At 33.6% G+C, this 24379-nt stretch overlaps 2 protein-coding genes across 3 annotated transcripts; one reads left to right on the top strand and one right to left on the bottom strand.

The window, feature by feature from the left end:
* On the top strand, positions 1-12961 carry LOC111045791 (uncharacterized protein SYNPCC7002_A1628). Of its 2 annotated transcripts, XR_005570443.1 has the most exons (5): positions 1-222; positions 1722-1877; positions 2389-2500; positions 6934-7180; positions 12363-12961. XR_005570443.1 is itself a non-coding variant. In XM_039420929.1 (4 exons), exons 1-4 carry the CDS (start codon positions 4-6, stop codon positions 7107-7109), a joined length of 663 nt encoding a protein of 220 aa, XP_039276863.1. In that variant the 5' UTR covers positions 1-3; the 3' UTR covers positions 7110-7511. The 2 variants fall into 2 exon arrangements, 1 of the variants encoding a protein (XP_039276863.1); XM_039420929.1 differs by lacking the exon at positions 12363-12961 and having other exon boundaries at positions 6934-7511.
* On the bottom strand, positions 7672-15966 carry LOC111045792 (haloacid dehalogenase-like hydrolase domain-containing protein 2). Its single transcript, XM_022331257.2, has 5 exons — positions 15637-15966; positions 13075-13283; positions 10683-10773; positions 9145-9355; positions 7672-8298 (listed from the first exon to the last, which is right to left on the bottom strand). Exons 1-5 carry the CDS (start codon positions 15732-15734, stop codon positions 8128-8130), a joined length of 780 nt encoding a protein of 259 aa, XP_022186949.1. The 5' UTR covers positions 15735-15966; the 3' UTR covers positions 7672-8127.
* Between the last annotated feature and the right edge of the window lie 8413 nt (positions 15967-24379).

Genomic DNA, 24379 nt, shown 5'->3' with positions numbered 1-24379 from the left:
TAAATGTGTCTCTATGTTTTATACGTAGGAGGGACCGTTCTAGCGAGCTTAGTGAGCCTGCAGCGAGGTATGGCCTGTTCAACAGCTGGCGGCACTCACCACGCGTTCCCCGACCGAGGAGCCGGCTTCTGTCTGCTCAACGACCTGGCAGTGGCGGCCAAGTATCTGCTCGATCACAGACTCGCCGCCAATATTCTTATAGTCGACCTCGATGTGCATCAAGTGAGTTAGTATCGGCACAACATCCTATATATTTGCTGTAGTGAGATTCATGTTCAGAAGTCAGTATGTATTACTAGTGGCGGCTCTGACTAAAAAAATCAAATGGGACACTTTATATTTTCGATTGAAATAGTGACCACATAAGTTGAAACTTTTTTGTGGTCACTGGAAAGTCAATCAGGTACCAGTATTTAGTATACAGTATTCAGTATAATATACCTACGTGAATCATGTTATCATATATATACCAGAACATTCTAATAACATGTTCAATTAAATAAACCCATAGAAGTTAGCATTAATGTTGAAAAATTGGCAACACTGTTACATAGACTCAATGCTATAGGATGGGACACTCGGAGTTGTCTCCACGTTCTGCACACCGTAAAAGCTCATAATATTGATACGTTGAAGCAAATCGATGCTCTTTTGGCTTCGTTTATGTAATTATTATACATCGATCATATTGCTGCACCCGCGGCAGCGGAAAATTTGAATGTCTGATACCATTTGTATTGACTTCTTACTATTAAAAATTTATTCATATTGATTGATTCATACAATAAGTACCGTACATCAATGATAGGGAGAGAAAAATAAAGTAGCCTTGTGCTATTAGATAATTATAAAATCTGAGAATATAGAACAAAATGGATTATTGAATCTTTTCAATTATTAAATTCTCTCAAAAATTACAAGGAGGACAAAGTTTCTGAGCGCCTCCCTACTGTAGCCGCCCCTGTGTGTTATCATTACTCATTTATTCATATTACTCATTTTGTCTGTGGTGTTACATAGGAACGCATTGTTATCTCGTTTTCTTTCCCACCGCTTTTAATAATACATAGTTGTTGTGTTTCATGTCATCCCGGTATATCTGATCTAATATGAATTATTGTTGATTCTTATGAATAATGAACAATTCTTCTATGAGATATACAGCTTCCAAATTTTATATTTTCACCGCCTTCTAAAGTAGATAACTATGATACAATTCATCCCGGTATATCTGATTTATTTTTAGTTTTTGATGACATAAATTATGCTCTATTAATCAGAAATAGATCTTTTCATGATTTCATAATAAATCACCATAATTGAGATCAAATATTCTGGTAGCTCATTATATTTCTATATATCATACAAACAATAATTTGGCAATGGTGCGGAGTTAGAAAACGATGTAGTTATCTGTTTTTTCTGATGACAGGCAAGGATAGTGAACCTATGTCAATCATATATGGTGACTTGATAGCGTGGATTACACCAGTCTGATTCGTTAATTCTTATGATTAATCTGGATGTACATCAAGTGTGGTTTATATTGAGATTCACCTCAATCCAGCACACATATTCTAAGTGATAATAAGCTACTCCAAAATTAGCTTTTCAATTGTTAGAGGTATTGTTTCATAATAGGCTATTTACTTAGTTCACGACAAAAAGTTCTTCCATGTGTATTTTTTATTTCAATCTTATCAATTCAATATTTTTTACAGGGCGATGGCACAGCTAATATTTTCAAAAACAACAAGAATGTATTCACATTTTCAATACATTCTCGTAAGAATTTTCCGTTTCGGAAAGAGCAAAGTGATCTTGATATAGCTTTGGAGGATGGAGTTGAAGATGATGAATTTCTGAATATTTTACAGGTAAACTCTGCTCAAGAAAATTGAAATAAGATTTACTTAATCATCAGCATAGAGAGATTTAGTGATTTATTCATTTCGAATTCTTATGATTTGGCTATCCTATGTGAATTGATAGCTGTGAACGGTATAATTTGAGTTCAACTTTACAGTATTCTGTGCAATGCTTTGTTAATCCTAAGTAATTGTAGTTTTGTTTAGTTGAAAAACTTGGAATTGAAAACTCATCAACAATATTGCCTGTTCGTTTTGTAGAATAGTTGAAATAATAGATGTAGGCCTAAGGTTTGTCAATCCCACTAAGGATCACAAAGAAATATTATACTTCCACTAGTACTTGACTAAAATCAATTCCAATTAAATCAATTCTTCATTTCGAATTACCGAGTTCCAGTTTATAGAAATTTATCCAACTGTATGAACCATTGCGAACCATTTCATTGCAGCGGCGTGATAAATATTTATTTATCTTGTTCTATAAGCTTATTTATTCTTTACGACTCCACATTTGCAGGATAATCTCAATCATATTCTCTGTACATTTCGACCAGACTTTGTACTCTATGATGCCGGAGTTGACCCACATAAGAATGATCTTCTAGGAAAGCTGAACATTTCTGATAGTGGTATGTTGATGAAAGCTTCAATTACAATCATTTTATAATATTTTGATTTAAATTTTATCTTATGTTGAAAAACAGATTTTGACAGTTTCGCAACTATATAAGTGAGAAGAGAGGTGTTTTTGTATTGATAACAGATTTAAAAATATAAATTTTATACACTCACCGTAACCAATTTGTCCAAATGTTTATTCATTTTGTATTTCATTTGTTGGAGAAAAAGTTGATGCATATTATACACCATAATATGACAAATAATTTATTTTATTCTAATTTATTTTAATATGACAAACAGTGTATTTCTCCAACAAATAACGAATAATTAATCGTTATTTGTTACGAGAGCAATTATGGGCCTTTTGCTCTCATATGCATCTCAAAATAAATAAATAAAATACAAAATTAAAAACCATTTAGACGTGACCATTTGCTTACGGTGAATGTACAAACTTTCTATTTTTGAATCAGTCATCAGTTAAACATGCAGGTCAACTCAAGGTGCCTAGAATAGAAGATACTGGCCACGCGCATCTCGATCTTCTAATGATCAAGAGTCAGATGATCGGTGTGACGTCATTGGTGCTCTAAATATCTATTCTTCCTATCTTTTCAATGTTAAATTGAGCAAATTTGTAAGTCTTTTTCTCAAAAAATACATAACTTCCAAGTCTCATCAACATCTCTTACGATTCATACAATATTTATCTACAATTTTTCTAGAAATTTAATACTTTTGGACGGCTGGAACTTTCAGAATGATTGATTTTGTAAGAGCCTGCACATCGAATACCTGTTGCTCTCTTATTAAAAATTAACATGCTTTCCCTGGCTCTTTTGTAATTCAATTACTCAATGCAAATGAATTTGATAAATCTATCATTGAATAAAGGAATTAAAAACGTGAAAATATTGATTGTACTGATTAATTGTCTGTGTACTGTAGAATCAATAGAACATCTCGCCTAATCCCTTAGAAGGATCTTTTTTTTCAGGAAAATTATGGCTTCCACATACTTGATCAGGAAATAGTTTTCTGGTTGAATCTCTCTAATTGGAAACTACAGCGAAATATAAGTGCAAATAAAGCATGCATACCGCGTGGGGAGTTCTCAAAAATTGAGAAATGTTTTGAATACGGTACTTGCTTTCGTATTGTGAAACACATATTTCTCATTTATTATTTGTAAGAAGAATTCTCAATTGATATTTGTTCTCTTATTGTAAAACTCTCATTCTTTATATTTATTTGTGAAAGGGAAAATCAAACTCTTCATGATCCAATAATAATGTATCTCATTAATGAGAATGAATCAATTGAAAAGTATACGTATGAATATGAATTCATAACTATGAGTATCCTACTATATATTCCTTCTAATAAACTTTAAGATAATTCTTTAAGACAAGTAATCGGTTGAATGCCTGTTTGAAAGACTACGAAAGGATGACAATCTCTTCAACCAACTCTGATTGTATTTCTATTCCAGAAATTAAACTCTCATACACTTAAAACAGGATAATGTGTGGTGAGTTCCAATTCTTTTCAATCTCCACATTATTTTCCTATAACCGGAGAGATAATAGTTGGGCATATTTTAAGATACTTTTTCAAATTGCAATTTATTCAGTTTATAATGCATTTATGTTGTGAGTGTTATACTATCACCCCATACTCTCTTTTGTTTCATATTGGGGCTTTCTACCTCATAGAGTGCGAGTGATGTATATGTGATAAAGATTACGGTATGTTTCTAGATTCTGCCTTGGTCACTGAGTAGAAATAATTTTGAATCCAAAGTTCTTTATCGAAAATTCAATTGAAATTTAATTGTTGATCAATCCAATTGATTGTTTATAACAAACAAAATCATCAAATATCATAAGGAAGGAAAGTGGTGCGCTTACTATCTTCATCCATTGGTCATCCACATTCTCCTTTCAAATAACTGATAAAATGCCTTGCACTAATAAACTTTATTCTCAGCAACCGCTCTTGATTTCACTTTTATCAAATTAATATCAGCTTTTCCTTCATATGTCTTCGGCATTGAGATTGGTATTAGAATAAATTTTGAAAGGATAAATATTGGTTGAGTTTGCAGAAGAATATCACAATGAACAAAGGAAACAGCTCGAATGTGTACAACGTAATAAATAGCGAGAAAGCTCAAGCTACCTTTTAAAGTATTCAAACCAAGCCTAATTATTATGATGATAAAACAGTGATTGAAAAAATATAGGCCTATATTATCATTCAGAGTATAACTAGGAGAAATAGGCTACATTCAGTACCTTTTTTCAACTTTATTATTGTTGGGATATTAAAACTTTGAATAAAAAACCTCCAGTAGAAAACCTTGGAAGCCATTCATCTTTTCAAATGTTGCCAAATGAAATCCATCCATTCCTTCTACGAGTATCCCTTCTCGTGGTATCAAATGAGAATTTACTATCTCCAAACCGGTATGCCCTTTCATTATCGAGCATTCTGGAAGATCATTCTAGGAATTCAAAAGTGATGAATTTATAAAACAAATATTGAAGATAAATATTGTATAAATCGTAGGGGATGTCGATGTGACTTGAAAGTTATGTACTTTTTTAGAAGAAGCCTTACAAAGTTGCTCGAGAAAAATAAAGATAAATATTGTATAAGTATGACCGTAACACACAACTATCACCTGGATATGTGTATATATTATTTTTTTCCTGAATTAAGAGTGCACTCCAAAAGGATTAGAGATGTTGAACCAGCAAGATGTTCTACTGATTTTATGTAATATACAGTAGGCTACATAGACAAGATATCAAGGATTTTGAGAGAAATAATATTATACTCTAATAAATTAAGGTTTTCACGTTTTTAATTCCTTATTCAATGATCGTTTCATCAAAATCATTAGAATTGAGTACCTAATTGAATTACAAAAGAGCCAGGGAAAGCATGTTGATTTTCAATAAGACAGCAACAGGTATTCGATGTGCAGGCTCTTACAAAATTGATCATTCTGAAAGATCCAGCCGTCGAAAAGTATTGAATTTAAAAAAAAAATTGAAGATAAATATTGTATAAATCGTAGGAAATGTCGATGGGACTTGAAAGTTATGTAATTTTTGAGAAAAAGACTTACAAAATTGCTTAATTTAACATTGAAAAGAATAGATATTTGGAGCACAAATGACGTCACACCAACCAGTTGGTTTGGATTTGTTACTGCGCATCTTTTCGTGGCCACTATCTTGTATTCTAGGTACATTGGGTCAACTGTAATTATCTGTTACTAACTCACATTGCAATGAGATAGAAATTGATTTATGATTAATGAGATTGATTTAAACCTGTATTCCATGCAACCCTCAGCCTGTATTCTTTTATTGCAATGCAATACAAGTTATTTCCGTATTTAAAAACGTTTAAATTCTTCTCTCTTGCCTTTTTCCCATTACGGTCGGCTCTCCTGGATCTAAGTCGCCAGTGTTTGCGATCTTGGGTCGTCTCTGCTGTTAGTTGCAATTGTCTCATATCCCTAAGCACTAGTGCCATCCATGTTAGGCGTGGTCTGCCTCTGCCCCTTGGCCCCTGTGACTATTCTCCAGCAGTTTTCTAGTCATGTTTTCGGGTGGGCGTCCCTTTACATGGCCATACCATCGCAGTCATCCTTTCATTATTTTTTCAGCAATTGGCACAACTTTAAAACTGCCACGTACATGAGTGTTCTTAATGTGGTCCAGTCTACTTACTCCTCCGGCCCATCTCAGCAGAATGAAGTTTCTCTGCGTGTTGCTTTTTCGGAGGCCAGCACTCTGCACCATATATCATTGCTGGACGCACTTTATAAACTTTGCCCTTAATGTGTATGGGCATTCTATTGTCGCAAAGCACTCCTGTCAGCTCTCTCCATTCCATTCAACCCGTATTAATCCTGCTCGAAATGTCTGCATCAATGCTACCATCATTGCTGATGATTGACCCTAAATACTTGCATTGCTGAACAACCTCTAAAGGAGTACCTTGCAGGTGTGGTGCCCGACTGACATCGCCACTAAAACCACAATGCATGTAAACTGTTTTCTCCTTACTGATTCTGAGGCCAGTTCCTTTCAGTTTGGCTCGCCACATGTCAAGTGCTTGCTGTATCTCATCTGGTGTTTTTCTGATGAGGTCAATGTCATCAGCATATAGGATGTCCAATGGAGGTGCGAGCTGCAGTTCTGCATTGAGGTAGTTCCACACAAGGTTGAAGAGGAGTGTACTCAGGGCAGAACCCTGGTACACTCCCACCTCTACATATATACCTCTACACCTCCAACGTATTTAAAAAACAATTTCCATTTTAATAAAATGCAAGAAGTAAATTTTGAGAAAGCCTGTATTTTAATAAAACCTCAGCCCATTGAAAAATCAAAATTATCTCTGATATGTCTCTATGTTCTAGGTTTGATGAAGAGAGACTTATTCGTACTGAGTGAAATAGCAAAGAAAGGAATCCCAATAGCTTCAGTGATCGGTGGTGGATACTCTGACAGCATCGACGAACTCGCCAAGAGACATACGATTCTACACAGAGCCGCAACCAAAGTGTGGATGCAGTTCAACCGGCTTTGTTTATGACAAACGATCCCGTTTTAGCTTGCATAAACATGACTGGATTGTTGCAAATGTTTTTAAATTGATTGAGTGCTGTAAGTAGACAAATTTGTTTTTAGACTTTTGTTGTATTTTCAAATGTTATTTTATTATATGCATTTCTATTTACTATGACTCATACTGTGATAATATTTCAATTGAGAATCTTCACTTCCCTTTTTGTCACTGGTGCTGAATTTTACCAAACCGAGATCTGTTTTAAAGTCTGATCAGTCATTACCATCCATGGAAAATTGAAAGTTACTCTTCTTTCTTCCTCTTTACCATCAAAATCATAGACCCTGATCCATAAAATAATCTATAATGAGATTTATTTTACAAAGTCAGCATCTGATTAAAATTGATTTGCTACTCCTGAAGGGATTCATATTATCTACAATCAACTAGTCGATAAACTAGTTTATTAAACTATATGATCAACTGGTAGAAACTTCAATTTATTCAACAAGATCTGTTATTTTCTCATGCAAACCATCAATTGTACTGTCAACTAATTGGAAAGGTGCAAATGTTTCCAACAATAAAATCCATACAAAAATTCATTTTTATTTCACTTTAATAACATACAGCTATTACATTATTTGTTTTGTTTCCTATAGTAAGATTTGGGAAGCATTGGTTTTTTATATAAATAATGCTGAAAGTTTGGAGTGAACTTCACTATAGTATTCTTCCCCAACCAAGGAAAGGAAACTCTTTGAAACATAAAACTGTTTATTCAACAAAGACTATTATTTTCATGCAAAACTTTCAATTTTGTAATATTGACTGTTAGATGAAGTTTAACCTCTCTAACAGTAAAAGCCATACAAATAGTATTATCATACCACTTAACAACATACATATAATAAATTATATGGTACCACGTTTGTGTTCAAATGTATTGTAAACATTAACATCAATTTTCAAACACGATATATCATAGTTATTTATGTACAATATGTTCATATTATTCATTTCCAATCAAAATGGAAGACAACTATCAACTATTCATTTCCTTGATGATATCTTCGACGGCGGCTGCAAAATTCGGCACAGTTCTGAAAGGTTTGGGCGATATCTTGTCTTCGTCTCCGGGTCGGTATTTGCCCGTCTGTACCAGATAGCCGTGCATTCCAATCCTTTGTGCTCCATTAATGTCATCGTTTACATCCTGTAAAATTTAGAAGAAAATCTTAAACTCCACTTTCCATCACGCTTCATTTCTTATTTCATCTTGCACGATATACAAGATATTTTATATTGTTTTCATAGGTTGATGTTTACATGAGAGGCACATCTATCAATTAGTATTCTATTAATGAAAGGCACAGCAGGCTCATGCCCAAAACTGTTCCTTCTCCAATTTTGCAACAGTCCAAATGTAGGTTGTCATTTGACACTTGTTAATGAATCCCTTCTAACACTTGAAACATAGGAACACAGCAGTCCCGATTTATGTAAATGATAGTATCATATGAGTAGTAGATTTAGCTACTATTTTACATTGATTTAGACTGTTGTCAGTGAAAATATTGTTGATTTAGAAAATGTTGGAAATCAAATCGAAATTTGGCTCTATTCTCCATATATCTCTGAAACAAATGCAGATAAAGTGATATTCAGGTATATGCGAGAAACGACCTTCTCTGTCATTGCCTTATTTAATCCTAGTTCAACTGTTGCTTTAGAAAAGCAGCATAACAATGATATCATCTGTGCTGAATACTCCACTTTCAACGAAATTCAAATATGCTAGACAAGAATCCAAAACGTTACAAATCCTTCTTCATAAATATTTATTTCTGTTTTGACAATAAATATTCGGTAGGGGTATACGAGAAATAATTATTCCTTTGTTATACTCGTAAATTAATTTTTTTTTTAAATTCAATAATTAGACGTTTTTTGGGCATTCACAGAATATTTTACAAAACAAATAAAAATCTATGTGATTTTATAAGTGCACAATGTTTTAATTGATGGAGCCTTTTTGAAAGTAAATGGTGATTGAACTTACATCGCCGATCATAACAGCACTATCAGGATGCACCCCACTCAACCCGATGTGAAAGAACTCCGCGGAGGGTTTGCCGACCACCGTAGCCTGACCGCCCGACGCATACTCCAGAGCTTTGACGAACGGTCCCGGCCCCAGTGAAAGACCATCTGGCCTCTTGTAGTAACGGCCTTCATGGATTGCTATCAGCTTCGCGCCCTCCAGCAGGAGCCTGTTACACGATAAAATTGTTTTCATTTTAATTGTTAAAAATATTACAAAAATTTGTATTTACAGTGAGTCAATTTGGACATGATTTTTATCATTGTGATATCATTGCAATAGTAGCCTGATTTGGGACAAAATTGTTCGTTTCAATAGAGAACTGTTACAATAATGTGACAATAGTGTTACAATTGTTACAATAGTGTGCTATAGAGTCCGTTAAAGACATTAAAGTACTCGGAATAATCATAGATTCCGAGCTCTCCTGAAAGCCTCATTTGACATACTTGAAAGGAAGACTGAATTCGGCAATTTTTGCTATTAGAAATTTAAAATCACTCCTTAAAAGAGAAACTCTCCGAGAGGTATATTTTGCAATATTCCATTCCCTCTTGTCGTATGGGGTTGTTTTCTGGGGCAATTCGAGTGGTATTGTCGAGATATTCAGACTTCAGAAATGGGCGTTAAGAGTAATAGCAGGAGAATCAATAAGGAATAGTTGTCGGCCACTTTTTAAGGAATTTAAAATCCTACTATTGCCTAGCCTATACATCCTTGAAACTATATGTTTCATAAAAAAATATGAGAGCTCATTCAATACGGGAGCATTATTCCATAATTATGAGACAAGATACAGGCGAAACTTAAGGGATGATCCCATCATACGGTTCTATATATATGAGCGAGGTGTAAAAAGCTCTGGTATAAGATTATATAATATATTACCACGACGTCTGAAGGCAATCACAGGTATGGAGTTTGGAGCTCAATTGAAGAGGGAGTTACTGGATATATCTCCATATTCAAGGGAGGAATTTATTGCTCATTATGAGCAACGTTTGGGAAGTTAGGTTAAAAAATATTAAAATATGACTAGTTAGATAATGGACTTAAATTTTGACGAATCCGCATGCCCCCTCCATGGGCGGTCAATGGATGATTGATTAATAATAATAATAATGTGACAATAAGTTTGAAAGATTAGGTTTCTCTATTACGTGAATTGTAATACATGCTGGCTTTTAAACTAAATCATGATAAATAAATGAATAATGTTGTAAAGTATTCAATGAATTTGACAAAAATTAAATAAACAATTATCAATCAATTTAAATATGAAATAATATTGTCTTATATCTACATAAATAAGCGAAGTTCGTAACAGATGATAGAAAGTTCGACTGATGATTTATTCATTGAAAAGGATCTTCAAGAATATCCTTCCCATTAACACTCTACTCAACTAGATTTACAGTGGGGTCACACTATCACACGTTTTGGGAACTCAAATTACAATCAAATTCCCATGAAGTATATTGGGAAAATATACTTACCGAAAGGCTTTATTCAATTTATCATAATTGAAATGTTCCGGTGCCAATCCAACTACCACTGAATCAGGCTCTCCGTCAAAGTTGGTCAGTCCTGAAAATGAAAGATGATGGATAGTAATGATATTTAATGTAAGGAATCCAAGGAGAAAGTATTAGTGGAAATATTAAATTTATTACTTGAGTAATTACGTTATAAATCCCCAAATTTTGACTGTGATTAAGAGAGAACATCAAACTGCGTACAGACATGCGCCAAGAACACGGGCATTTCACTTTTCATCATTATTTTGATGCTATGCTTACTATATCTGTAGGCCAATTTGTATAAAAACAGTAAGATACAGATATAATAAGCATAATGTATCTTACTGTTTCTGTACAAATACAGATATAAGCATTTCATCAGCTCATGAGAAACGTGTTCGTGGCGCCTAAGTCTGTACTCACCTTCAGGCTCAACACGAGGCTGTTTCTCTTATGAAATTATATAAACAACGTAGGCCAAAATTAATATCTTCATCACTGTTATTACAAAAAAAGTAAGAGTGGATAAATTGTATTATGCTTTCTACGAAAGATTTCAATTAGATCAGATGAAGAATAGTAATGGATCATTTCACACATTAATTAAAACCTGTAGAAGAATATTGAACTTATTCAATATTAGAGCAATAAAGATTTTTCTCTGTATAAAGAAAACTCATAAGGAAATTTCAGTCAATTCAATTATATCTCACACCATGGTGAAACAGTCATCACATGCATACATTGAGGTTAAATATTTATAATTTGATATTTCATTATGTTTATAATACTATATTATAATTCGATATTCATGCTTATAATAGACCAAAAATATTTCCAATGTTAGCTTTTAACTAAGGAACTGAGACAGCAGATCAAACAAAATATTGATGATACCAGATTTGAGAAAATTTGAATGAAAAAGATTACTTGAAGTATTATAGTAACGGTCCTAGCTTGACAAATATTGAAAAGCGATAGGAATCTGATTATTGGTCGATTGAATAAGATAATATTACACTTCATCAGTATAATACAAAAGATGAGGATCATGAAATAAATTCATGAGTAGTAACACATAACAATTATATATTAAAAATAACAGATATTATGATATTGATGGTCCGTTTATTTTCCCTATATTGTAGAGTTTCGCTAAGTTTTACTGGCATTCTCAGACTTCTACATTGGGCGCACTTCTTTTTATCATTTATTTTAATGATCTTCCAGCTGCCATAAGCAATGATTTTGTTAAGTCATTCATGTTTTCTGATGACTTGGCTATTCAGATCAAATGTAATAATTTGTTAAATTACTCTCAAAATTGTGTTAATAAAATTGTTGAAGACGGGTCTGCTGCAAATTCACTCTGTCTTAACAAGGACAAAACCCAAATGTTGGATAACAATACAATGTAGTAGTGACAATACAAAATTTTTGGGCATCACATTGCAGAATAATCTTAAGTGGGAGACTCATGTAAACTTATTATTTAAAAGAGTATCTAAAGGTTTATTTTTATTGGACCGTTTGAAATTCTTTGTTAACCCAGTTGTACTAATTACTGTCTATTATGCTTATGTTCATAGCCATTTGTCTTATGGTATTGTTGCCTGGGGGAATGACACTAACGTTAAGAGACTGTTTGTTTTGCAGAAGCGTGCAATAAGAGTGATGCTCATGTCCATGGTCGAACACATTGTAAACCTCTATTCCAACAAATGAAAATATTAACTGTCTCTGCTATCTATGCTTTTGAGTGTTTAATGTATATAAAGAAGAATCTGGCATTTATTCCTTTGAATAATACTGTTCATAATCATTTTACTAGGAATGCGTCTGCTCTTAGAGTGAATCAATGTAATTATTCATACACACTAAATGGTTTTATTGAGTATGGCATCAGACTGTTTAATAATTTACCTGATAACATTAAATGTCTAGAGACTAAATGTTTTAAGAATAGAATAAAAACTTTCCTTGTTGAAAAATGTCCATACAATAAAAATGAACTGTTAGATAATATGTGATACATAATCTGTGATCTTATGACTGTTTTAACTTATCTGTTTTATATATGTTTTGACTTTGTTATGCATTTTGAAAAAATGTTACAGCAAAAAAAGAATTTGATTTGATTTAGTCACTCCTAGTAATCAGTGAGTAAACACTACAACTACAAAAAAGTTTTCAAAAATTGTGCATAATAAGTAAGGAGTTGAAATAAGTTAGGGAGTTCACTAATTAAATAAAATAGAAAAAAAACTATAGTTGAGCATAATATCTTGGGGCAAATTTATCCTTGTTACCAGAGACAACTGATACAAGATACTGATACTTAAACAGTATCTTTACTCTACGGTATTACCTTCGAAATCCTCGAGAGCAGCAGAATCGACCAGCAACATGGGTCTCAGCGATTCGGCTTGCAATACCTGTCTGGCAGCCAGCAGCGAGGTCAGAATTTCATCATGCTTCAAATCGAATCCAAGGTTACACAGTCGCTCATACAAAAATCGTTTTGACTCCTTAGTTGTGTTGGTAACAAATTTTATTATCACGTTGGTTTCTCTCAGCCTATAAGTGGAATAGAAGAAAATCATTGATATTTGATAATATGAGATTAACTTCAAACTGTCAGTGACTTCAATGTCATCAATGACTTCAATGCTTCCCATTCAATCAGAGCTTACCAGCTGGTGAGCGTGGCCACGTTGGCACACCATCGACACTGCAATGTGATTGGTTGGCCACTCGCTTTTGCTCGCCTCATCTCTACAAAAATCGGAGCAAAGGCGAATGAAGGCGAGCGCTAACAAAACAGCCATCCACGATCTTGCGCTCGTCGCATTTGTACGTTGGCGAGAGTGTGGATGCGGCATCGGGCATGACACAATCATATAAGAACATGCAGTATATTTAGTCAAGTCAGTGATGATCTAATAGGTTACACCAAATAAAAAACACCAGTTTATCAAAAAATATTTGTTAGTGTAAAGCTGGATTAGAGGATTAGTACATTTCAGGATCAGTGTATGTGTCCCCATGAGTTGTGATGGGACTATTCCCACTCAGCCTGGCCGAGCTCCAGCCAGAACAGCCCCATTATAACTTATGGGGATAATATTCTCACTGTACCTTAAAGGTGAATTCCCGAATATCAATATCAGTGAACGTGTCAGGCAGGTACAGTGATAATATCATTCCCATATGTTCTAATAATTCATACTCGCTAAACTAGTAGTTCTGTGAACAGTAGACCTCGCGCTCAGTAAGCTACAATGACCTGTTGTTATGTGTCTTCAAAAATTAATAAATAATTTATCAATTTAAAATGTCTAGAAAAAATCCTAAATAAACATAGAGCTTTCTGTCCTTTCGTACCGTGACGTGTCGTCCCGGAATGTGAGTGTGAGCGCTGTTATCAGGTCTGGCTGCCGTCGATACGCTAATCCAATCAACCCATCAGAGAACATTCTGTGTTGTCGTGTAGGCGAAAAATCGGTGTGTTGAAATTAACAAAATAAACTACCATAATGCTGATTTCCTACAAACTTCATTTCTTTCTTTTCATAATTTTAGAAATCAATTTCGTTGCAATTTGAATCATCAGAATAAAAAATAAAAATGTAAAAAAAAATGTTTTCTATCAATAACTCCAAACTAGAATCATGGTCTCAGCTTATGGAAAGACAAAGTTAGTAGACAACTGTCTACTAACGTTGATGGAAAACTATATTTCCAAGAGTTCGATGTTTTTGAACGGGTAGTATTATAGTCCACTAGACAGCTGATTTATGATAATTCTAAAGTCTGATTTTTACGGTAATATTGGCGTTCAAAGGAGACTCCTTTTCCTTTTGTATTATCAATAAAATGCATAATTTCAAAAAACCGTATGTATACGTCGACGACAAATTCAAAAAGGAACATACCTGTCAAATTTCATGAAAATCCTACGTTTCGCTGTAAATGCGGAACATAAATATAAACATAAAGAGAAATGCAAAACCGTCGACTTGAATCTTAGACCTCACTTCGCTCGGTCAATTAGACTGAGTGAGAATTATCCCACTACAGAATAGTCGATACATGCACAGCAGGGCTTTGACCGTTAACATCTCACTTGTTCTTTTAAACGTTGAACTCAAAATAATAGAACCATAGTATCCGGCTTTAAAATAACAAAATCAAAGACAGCAATGTCGGCCGACACGAGTGGAAGCGATGCATTCAACAGTACGATATCTGTTGTCCGATAACCAGCCGACATTTTTGGAGGCCTTGTCACACTAACTTCGCTTCCAATGTGGGAGAGAAGTTTTAAAAATCTCTTCCTGAGTTATCAAGTATACCAGGTCAAACAGAGCTCGCTTAGCTGGCGGGAGTACCATCTAGTATCGCGCACTACCGCTTTTTCTTATGGCACAGAGCGGAAGCTGTCTCATTTGATATCATGCTATATTCACATCTAAAACACCGGGGTAGATTAGGAACAATGTCGTATGGAAAAGAAAATCGTGATGAATACAAAATATACAATAAATATTTGACAATATCAATAAATTTGATTAGTATTTGACGATATTATGTATTTTTCCAGTAGCTTAAGACCCACTTGAAAATGTTGGCCTACACATCATCCTTCCATTGTATATCCACTAATCCTTGTATTTTTCCAGTAGCTTAAGACCCACTTAGAAAATGTTGGCCTACACATCATCCTTCCATTGTATATCCACTAATATAATAAGGTACAGAAAACTTTATAAAAATGTTGATTGGATATATTCTCAAAGTTCGAGTAAAGCTTACAGCTGTAAGAGCAGTGCGGTACTGCAATGTACAGTAGGAAAAGTAATTTTATAATACCCTGGCTAACTAAAGACTTTTATATTACTAAAATAAAATAATCCAGGCAATTATTTACCTTTTAAGAGCATCTACAGCTCCCGGTGTTATTTCATTGTCAATATGCAAGGTTCCACTCAAATCAATAAGAACTGAACGTAGCCCTTTCAACGCCATGAAAATTCTATCAAATTTCTTCAATCAATACTAAGAAACTAAAGCTTTTTGCTATATTTATTGTTGTATTTTATAAGTTTTTCAATTAATATATATTTTCATAAAAATATCCATATCAAAGTTTTGTTGCAAAAGTTTTAGGTTAGGTTAATCGATTAATAATAAAAGCAGAAACGTCACTTGATCAGCTGATTCGAAAATTACTGCCAACTGTATCAGTCTGTATTGCGTTTGCTTTGTGAGTTTTTGCCTTAGACCAGTTATAGAATAGACACGCTGGGAAGTCTAGCCTCTGAAGCCAACATCTACTGCCAAATCCACTCATCTTGACGTCACAACCAAGCTAACAACAATGCATTGCTCAAAAACAATGTAAGTTAAACACCACAAACACTTACGCAAAAACTCAAAAAAGTTTTCTATAATTTCTTTACGATGCGTGACGTCATTGCTGTGACGTCAAGATGGGCGGATTTGGCTGTAGATGTTGGCTTCATCGACTTTCAGTATGAATATACAATGAGCCGTGTCTATTCTATAACTGGTCTAAGGTTTTTGCCAAGGATTTCCGATCCTTTCTTTGTCGATCCTCATGGTTTTTGCCAAAGCTCTGTTCTCCGCTCTCTTGCCGAAAATTATTAACAAATAAACTCAAACCAAGATAGGATTTTGATTGATAATAGGGGATGGTTCCAATGGAGAACTGACGGATCTCTCATAGTGGAATTAGAGAATAGGAAATAAGTTTAATAGTCCAGTCAAATGGTCGTTTTTCAGGAAACAGCCAGGAAATAATTTTTTTCTACAACTGCGCGTAAAAAAAGAATTTACATACTCAATTCCCCTCGTAAAACAGCTTATTTCTGATAGCCCAGTCAATAAAGGTTTTTTCGATCCGAAAATTAAATAAAAGCTGAATCTTTTACCATCGATAGAACCCTCCCAGAGGGTCATTCTCCCAAAAGTCCCAAGAAATCCCCTTGGAGCTTTCCCCCCCAGCACCCCTCAAAGTTGAAAAATGCAGGTAATCACGGAAAATCAATTATCTCTGTAACCATTGATCGGAAACAGTTCTATTATATGCCATTCGATTCTTTACATTATGGACTACAATATTAGTCGTATTCATTTTCTCAATAAATCGAACAGTTTCCTTGATAAAATAATATAATGTAAAAATTTAGGGGTTTTTTGATTTGATTTTTTTGTTTTCTCCGATTAACTTCGAAGCAAGTAATTTTAAAGAACAATGTGACGAATAATTATTGTAGCCACATTCATTGCGAATCCATTGATGTATATTTTTATGTATTTGCGATTCAAGTTGACGCTGTGGAAGGGGAAACAGCCGACGCGGCTGACTCCATTCACCATAGTAAACAGAATAATACTGCTGTCTACATTGCATTGTCTACACTATGGCGCTCGAAACAATTAATTTTGTCTATTGTTTTGACATGCGCTGTATATAGATTTTCACTTTTCAATACTCTAAAAAATATTACAATTTTCTTTATTTAACCATGCTCATGATAAAAATCAGGATTTCGTTGTTTGCTCACAGAGTTTATTTTATTAAATTGAAGTGTGCCTTCTCCATACGAGTCAATTTACCTCCATACGAGGTAACACAATTTGATAACTCTAGTTTCAGATATTGATGTTTTTCAACGAAGTTTCATGATATATTATGTGTCCGACTCCTTCATCTTATCCTTATTTCGTGAAAAATGAAGATTCAAAATTTCTTTTCATAGCTTTTCTTGTGTTTTATCTTGTTTCATCACTCTTTATAATTTACACACTTGATAATGGAATGAATATCATCAGATCACGCGAACAAAAACAAATAAAAGGGTGGGCCTACCTGAGATACTATATGATAACACTGTACTCCTGATAAGTTGAAAATTTTCAAGCTGAAAGTAGATTAATTTGTTGCACATTCGGTTCAAATATTAACAAATGTTACCAAATATTATCAATATTATCACATATAGTGAGAACGAATTACTCTGAAGCTTTCTATTCTCACTGAACATGAAGAGGCACTACCAAGCCAGAATCGCAGTTCCGTTCAAATAATTATTATCAGAGCTTTCAAATTGATGCTATGTAACTATGGATGTTATCTCCATCTCACAATTTCCCTATTTATCCTTATCCTGATTCAGAATAAAGTAGTTTGATCTCTAAAATCACAGAAATCAATGTACAGTACCTATAATAAATAGTAAAAAAAAAATTCTAGTAATAATGCAACTTTTTCTAGGTACGAATTTCAAGGCTCATAAAATGACTTTTTCTCAATCACAGGCAGAAATTCCAATGATCATCATAATAGTAATTAAATGAAAATTGTTTGTATTGTACATTGTTCGGCGTAAGATAAGATAAATCTTTAAGGTAATCAATGTATTTAGGATTATCATGCTTATGAATAAAAGCGAGACTGTGATAGAAGATTAGTCAAACTGAAATATGCACCTTATATACAATGCATATTTCTGATCAACTATAGTTACAAATGATAGTATCAAGCCGAAATGAATTGGGCAACTAAATTTCAAAGTTACTATCCACTGTTCAAATTGCACTGTGATTTCCTTTTACTTCCAAATGGATTGAATTGCCTCACTCTTCAACGTAACAATTATTGTAAAAAAACAGTGGAATGTGAACGTCATCCAAATAGCATTTGAATTTCAATTTTCAAATCATGAAATTCATAAAAAACTAATTCTTGAGAGAATAGTGATGAATTGCAAACAGTGCAAGTAACATTGATACAAAGCGATACAACGATAAAATCAACATCGATTAATTTAATACTGGACTTATCAAATATATATTACCGTTAATTTATATTATTATAAAATGTAAAACCAACATTTTGAATTTTCTCTACTGGAGCAAAACATCGATAGAAAATAAAGAAGAGCCCACTATAAGCACAATATACTTGTGTACTAGAATTCACTTGAACTAACTCATCACTTCAACCCTTCAATGATCACAATGAGCTAGAATGGTATAAAAACCATGAAATTGATAATCAGGTACATTTTTCAAATAGCTTCACACAACTAAATCTATGAATGCTAAGTCATAAGAAATCAACTAGTAAGAACGGAAGATAAGCTACTTTACAGAGAGAATAATAGAAAGTTTCAACTCAACAAGCCTAATGTATATTTTTTTTATGCCTCAGCCGTATATATATATATTTTGCTTAACTGAAGGTATATTATCAACCTGACTTGGAGAATATTAACTGTAGAAAACAGCAAACACTGCACGCTATGATTTTTCAGGAAATTGCCACTGTTTACACTATTGTAATCTATGATTTATCTCAGTTTTTGACATTCATAACTTATGATAAATTTTAGCATAGAATCATGATCATACACACATATTTTAAATATGTATTATATTTTAAATATGTATTATATTATGTAATAGTATGAATATTTTATCGGTTGCAAACAATATCTTTGTCTGTCATAGAATGCATGATTTAGCACATATATAACAACAAAATGATTTTAGAGAATTTAGAGAATTAAAATGTGGAAAATTAGTTTCATCGCATGTCAAAACAATAGACAAAATTGATTGTTTCGAGCGCCATAGTGTGAATAAGATGAAACTTAGAAAGCAGTGGGCCTACTACTGTATTTTACTGTTTACTATGGTGAAGAGAGTCAGCCACGCCGTACCGCGTCGATTGTTTCCCCTTCAACAGCGTCAAATCGAATCACAAATAAATAACAATATACGTCAATGGATTCGCAATGAATGTGGGTACATTAATTATATTTGTCTAATTTTCTTTAGATTATTTGCTTCGAAGTTAATCGGAGAAAACAAAAATCAAATCGAAAAACCCCTAAATTTCCACATATATATTATTTTATCAAGGAAACTTTGATTTATTGAGGAAATGAATACAACTAATATTTTAGTCCATAATGTAAGGAATCGAATGACATATGATAGATTTTTTTCTGATTAATGGTTACAGAGATAATTGATTTCCAGTTTGCTGTTTACTATGGCTAAGAGAGTCAGCCGCGCCATTCCGCGTCGACTGTTTCCCCTTCCACAGCGTCAAATCGAATCGCAAATACATAACAATATACATCAATGGATTTGCAATGACAGTGGCTACATTAATTATCTGGCTCATTTTCCTTTAAAACTACTTGTTTCGAAGTTATTCAAAGAAAACAAAAAAATCAAATCACAAACCCCCTAAATTTTTACACATATAATATTTTATCAAGAAAACTGTAAATTTTTTTGGAAAAATAAATATAACTTATATTGTAGTCCATAGTGTACCGAATCGAATGGCATATAATAGAACTGTTTCCGATCAATGGTTACAGAGATATTTGATTTCCCGTGTTTACCTGCATTTTTCATGTTTTAGGGGGCTGGGGCGGAAAGCTCCAAGGGGATTTCTTGGGACTTTTGGGAGAATGACCCTCTGGGAGGGTTCCATCGATGGTGGGAAATTCAGCTTTTATTTAATTTTCGGATCGAAACTGCTTTTTTGGACCTTCATTGACTTGGCTATGAGGAGAATCTACTTTTTCAATCGCCAACCTTACACGCATGCACAGTAAATTTTCTTTACACTCGCAAATCATTCGCGCATGCGCAGAAGTGTTTCTTTACGCTCGCCAATCAGCTGATGGTAAGCAGCTCGCCAAAAGGTCAGATCTTAACCTAAAAAGTCGGTAATTGTAACTCCGCCGATATAAGTAATTAAACAGGTTTGGGCAGTTGTAGAAAAAATGTTGTATGTAATTCGCGCGTAATGCTTCTTATCGCTCTTGCAAAATTATCACGCGACGCTTCACGTCACATGATATCTGTTTTGCGGAAGCGATAAAGTTGCGCATTACGCTCTTAATACATAAATAGCTATTCTCGATGGTTCAATTTTTATATTTTGGGTGCTGAATTCGAATCTGAAATTCGCTGACACGCCAGAGGGCGGCTTCAGCCCCAAAACCCCCACAATTTCAGACTTTTTAATTTTTCCATCCAATCTCGAAAACTTAAAGTTTTTGGAGAAAAATCATTCTTAACAAAATCAAAGAAAATAAATTTTCCTATAAATTGAGTGGTCGCGCAGGACTACCATTTTTTGTTCCGGAGCTACGAATTTTCAAAAAAGGGGTATTTTCTTAAGGGGTTTCCAAAATTATGCAAACTTACCACTTCTACCCTATACAACTTGGATATTTTTCTAGTAATGATAAAAAACCACACATAATGTGAAAGGACAATTAATTCTGAACTGGATTCCTTAGGAGTTTTCGAATTTAGTAGTGGGTGGGAGGGGGAATACTCCCAAAAATAGAAAATCATGTTCTACAGCCAAGATACAAATTTTTCATTATAATACCTTTTCAAGGCCAATAAAAAAATAGTTAAATATTTCGACTGAAATCATCTTAGGAGGGTTATGTTCTATGAGAATCATCCGTTAGACCGTACATTTAATCTCAGTATTTCCTAGTGGAGGGGGGGGTTGGCACATAGGATCCGTCAAGGATCAAGACTTTTAACACTCATAAAATTTGACAGAATGATCAGATCTCCTCGTACTACAGCTCATTCTTCTCAGCTCGTCAAGGCGGTTCAAAATCATGTAACTTATCATAACTGAAATTTGAAATATAAAAAATCCCTTTTGAGTGTATTTCAGTCCATATTTACTTACACGAAAAATGGCCAATTTCTATACAAAACTGTGTATCATTATATAACACTGCAGAATCAAGCAATTTGGAAGCATAATAAAATGTGACGATGATGATGATGATGATTAACTGTAGCAAATAAGTTACCGTACTTATCATGTAGGCCTACTTCTAAAATTTTCATGTATTTTATAACATCATTAGCGGGTATTGGTATAATCTACCATATACAATACCTATATTTATTATTATAATAGGCCTGGGCTGAATAATTTTGTAACAAATAAAAAACAACATGAATAGTTTGATGGTGAAATTTTTATTATACACCTGAAAGAAGCTAACGTAATCATTATGATAGGATCAATTATTTAAAAAAGTGGAGTATATAATGTGCATGGAAATCATCTTCCATAATCTCTCATCAAAACACACTTTTTAGCTGTCAAAAAAGTTCTATTGTAACTGATATGACACGCTTAATTGAATACGCGGTAAGGCACATTATCTGCTACCATTATGTATAGTGGATCATAGTAGTGGTTCGAACTGTCATTATTCATTCATCATGTAGCATCAAAACTTTCCATTCAACTAATGCTGACTGTTAAATGCTAATCTCACACTATAGCCAATTGTTCTCTCAACTTATTCCAATTATATTCTTCTAATAATACCTAGGCCTATTTCTTTACAAATCCAAGTATTCATCTCTTTGGAAACGGTTTTTTACTCAATCAATTACTTTGATCAATCAATCTTTATTTCCTTTGTGTAAATTTAAAGGTTGATATCTTATGATAATGTGTTGTCTATTAATGTGTTTTTTCTGTAGGAACTGTTCTACCACCGTTTTTTTTTTTTTTTTTAATAATAAATACTCAGGATATTTTTCTACAGAAAAGGAGGAAATATGGTGCCGTAATAATTGGACAGATGACCAATTCATATATTCTCTATTAATCATCTATTCACAGATAAGGAACAAATTCATCACCTCTGTAAAGGTGAAAATGTTTATAAAATAAGCTCAATTGGAGTAATTATGGGTTATGAGTTTGATTAACAATTAGGCACAATAAACTTAATGTAGGCTATTAAATTTATTACAATGAAGACCTAATAAAAGAATCGAATAATTGTTCTCACTGCTTTACTGAACCGTACCGTATATCATTATTTTATTCATTTGATTTGTGAGTTGAATATCTCTCAATTTTATATCATTGCTGTAAAGAATTGTTTAGAATGATTATATTCTCATGTTGAATTCTTCACTCGTCCAAAGTCAAAATTACGTAATGAAATAAAAGCTCAATAATTTTCTCTTGTCTACCCAGATCCAGTTTCATTGTAGGCCTACAATTTAATTCATACCTATGTTGTTATTGTGCGAATATATCTTTGTAGGTTTTACTTCATTTATAGTGCTTCAACCATCATTTGCAAATATATCTGCATTGAAAGTCTCCCGTACCGGTATTCAAATACCGTATCAAATTTCTATATATTTCTGAAATATTATTTTCTAATTATTGAAATGACTCATCACCAGTATTGTTTAATCTGGAACTGAGCTGTATCGCTAGGACAATAACCTTGGTATTGTGCTCACAATATTGAGAAAGGCTATAGGCCTAGGCCTACTCACAATACTCACCAGCAACTAATCTACTTCCTAGAGTTCTACTTCACACCTTCAGCATTCCTTCTGAATAGAAACACTGCTTCCCTATCAACCAATGCTGACAGTATCATATGAATCTCGTCACTATAATATAGAATCAGGTTTTTCGAACAATAAAGAGCTGACAATACTGAAGTGCAAAAAAAGAGAACCGTCAAATCAAATTCAGCTGACGTGATGATTAATTAATCAGATATCCTTTTATTTTACCTTGTTTTCTTTTACTTCGAGATCTCGTTTTATCATGAATCCTTAGCATACAAATGAAGTGAATGAGATCGTGTGGGCTTACAAGGTAGGCCTTACTGCGTGAGGCGAAGTCCTTTATTCATGAAAGTATAGGAGACGAAGTGTATTGCTACTCTGATTATGTAATTTAATCATTCATTCGTTAGAAAAAAAGGAGGAAAAGACGTGATGATAGTGAGAACAGAGAAGAGGTGTTCAAATGAAGAGATCATCAAGGAATAATTAAGGAGTTGGAGGAGGGGGAGGAGGAGAAAAATAATAAGGAGGAAAAAGAGGATAAGGTGGACGAGGAACAAGAGTGAAGGATAGCAGATGAAGAGAAAGGAAAAGTTAGTTGAAAGAGAAGATAGGAAGATGAAAAATAATAAAAAGATCGGAGCACAAGCAAAAATAAGAAGGAAAGACATAAACGCGGAAAAGGAAAAAGATGATGTGAGGAAGAAGATGAAGTAAGATTAGAAAGGAGCAGAGAAAGAGAAAACGAGAAGAAATTTTAGAATGAAAAATGAAGAACTGGAACGAAAAAACACAAAAACAGAAGCAAACACAATTATAGCAATATTGTTCAACAACATGATTGAAGAAGGACTATGATAAAGATAGGAATTAGAGGAAGCAGATGGGAATGAGAAGAAGTGGAGCAAATAGGTAGATAAGGAGGAGAGTAGTAATGAATATAAATATAGAAAAAGCGAGGATTCAGTTGTGACAAAGCAGAAAAAGAAGGAAAAGAAGATGATGAAGTGGAAGACCGACGGGAAAAGATGAAAAAAAATATGTGAAGCTGAAGAGGAAACTGAAGTGAGAGGTAAAAGAAGTTGAATAAGGAAAATAAGGGTATAAAGAGAAAGGATAATAATATGCGGAATTTAGTAGAGGAACTAGAGGATACAGAAGAAGATGAAACAGCATGAAGTATTAAAAGGTTGAATATGAAAAAGATAAGGTGCGTTGTAGGGAGAGGTGAGAAGAGAATAAGTAAGGGAGGA

Source organism: Nilaparvata lugens, chromosome 2 (assembly GCF_014356525.2).
Source record: "Nilaparvata lugens isolate BPH chromosome 2, ASM1435652v1, whole genome shotgun sequence".
Classification (NCBI taxonomy): Eukaryota; Metazoa; Arthropoda; class Insecta; order Hemiptera; family Delphacidae; genus Nilaparvata; species Nilaparvata lugens.
The sequence above is the reverse complement of the archived record's forward strand: the minus strand, read 5'-3'. Positions and strand labels throughout refer to the sequence as shown.

Coding starts and splice junctions, on each gene's coding strand:
- LOC111045791 (XM_039420929.1), top strand. CDS start 4: ATGTGTCTCTATGTTTTATACGTAGGAGGGACCGTTCTAGCGAGCTTA. Junction 223..1,721: donor TCGACCTCGATGTGCATCAA/GTGAGTTAGTAT, acceptor TATTTTTTACAG/GGCGATGGCACAGCTAATAT. Junction 1,878..2,388: donor AATTTCTGAATATTTTACAG/GTAAACTCTGCT, acceptor CCACATTTGCAG/GATAATCTCAATCATATTCT.
- LOC111045792 (XM_022331257.2), bottom strand. CDS start 15,734: ATGGCGTTGAAAGGGCTACGTTCAGTTCTTATTGATTTGAGTGGAACC. Junction 9,356..10,682: donor AAATTGAATAAAGCCTTTCG/GTAAGTATATTT, acceptor ATCGTGTAACAG/GCTCCTGCTGGAGGGCGCGA. Junction 8,299..9,144: donor GTGCTGTTATGATCGGCGAT/GTAAGTTCAATC, acceptor TAAATTTTACAG/GATGTAAACGATGACATTAA.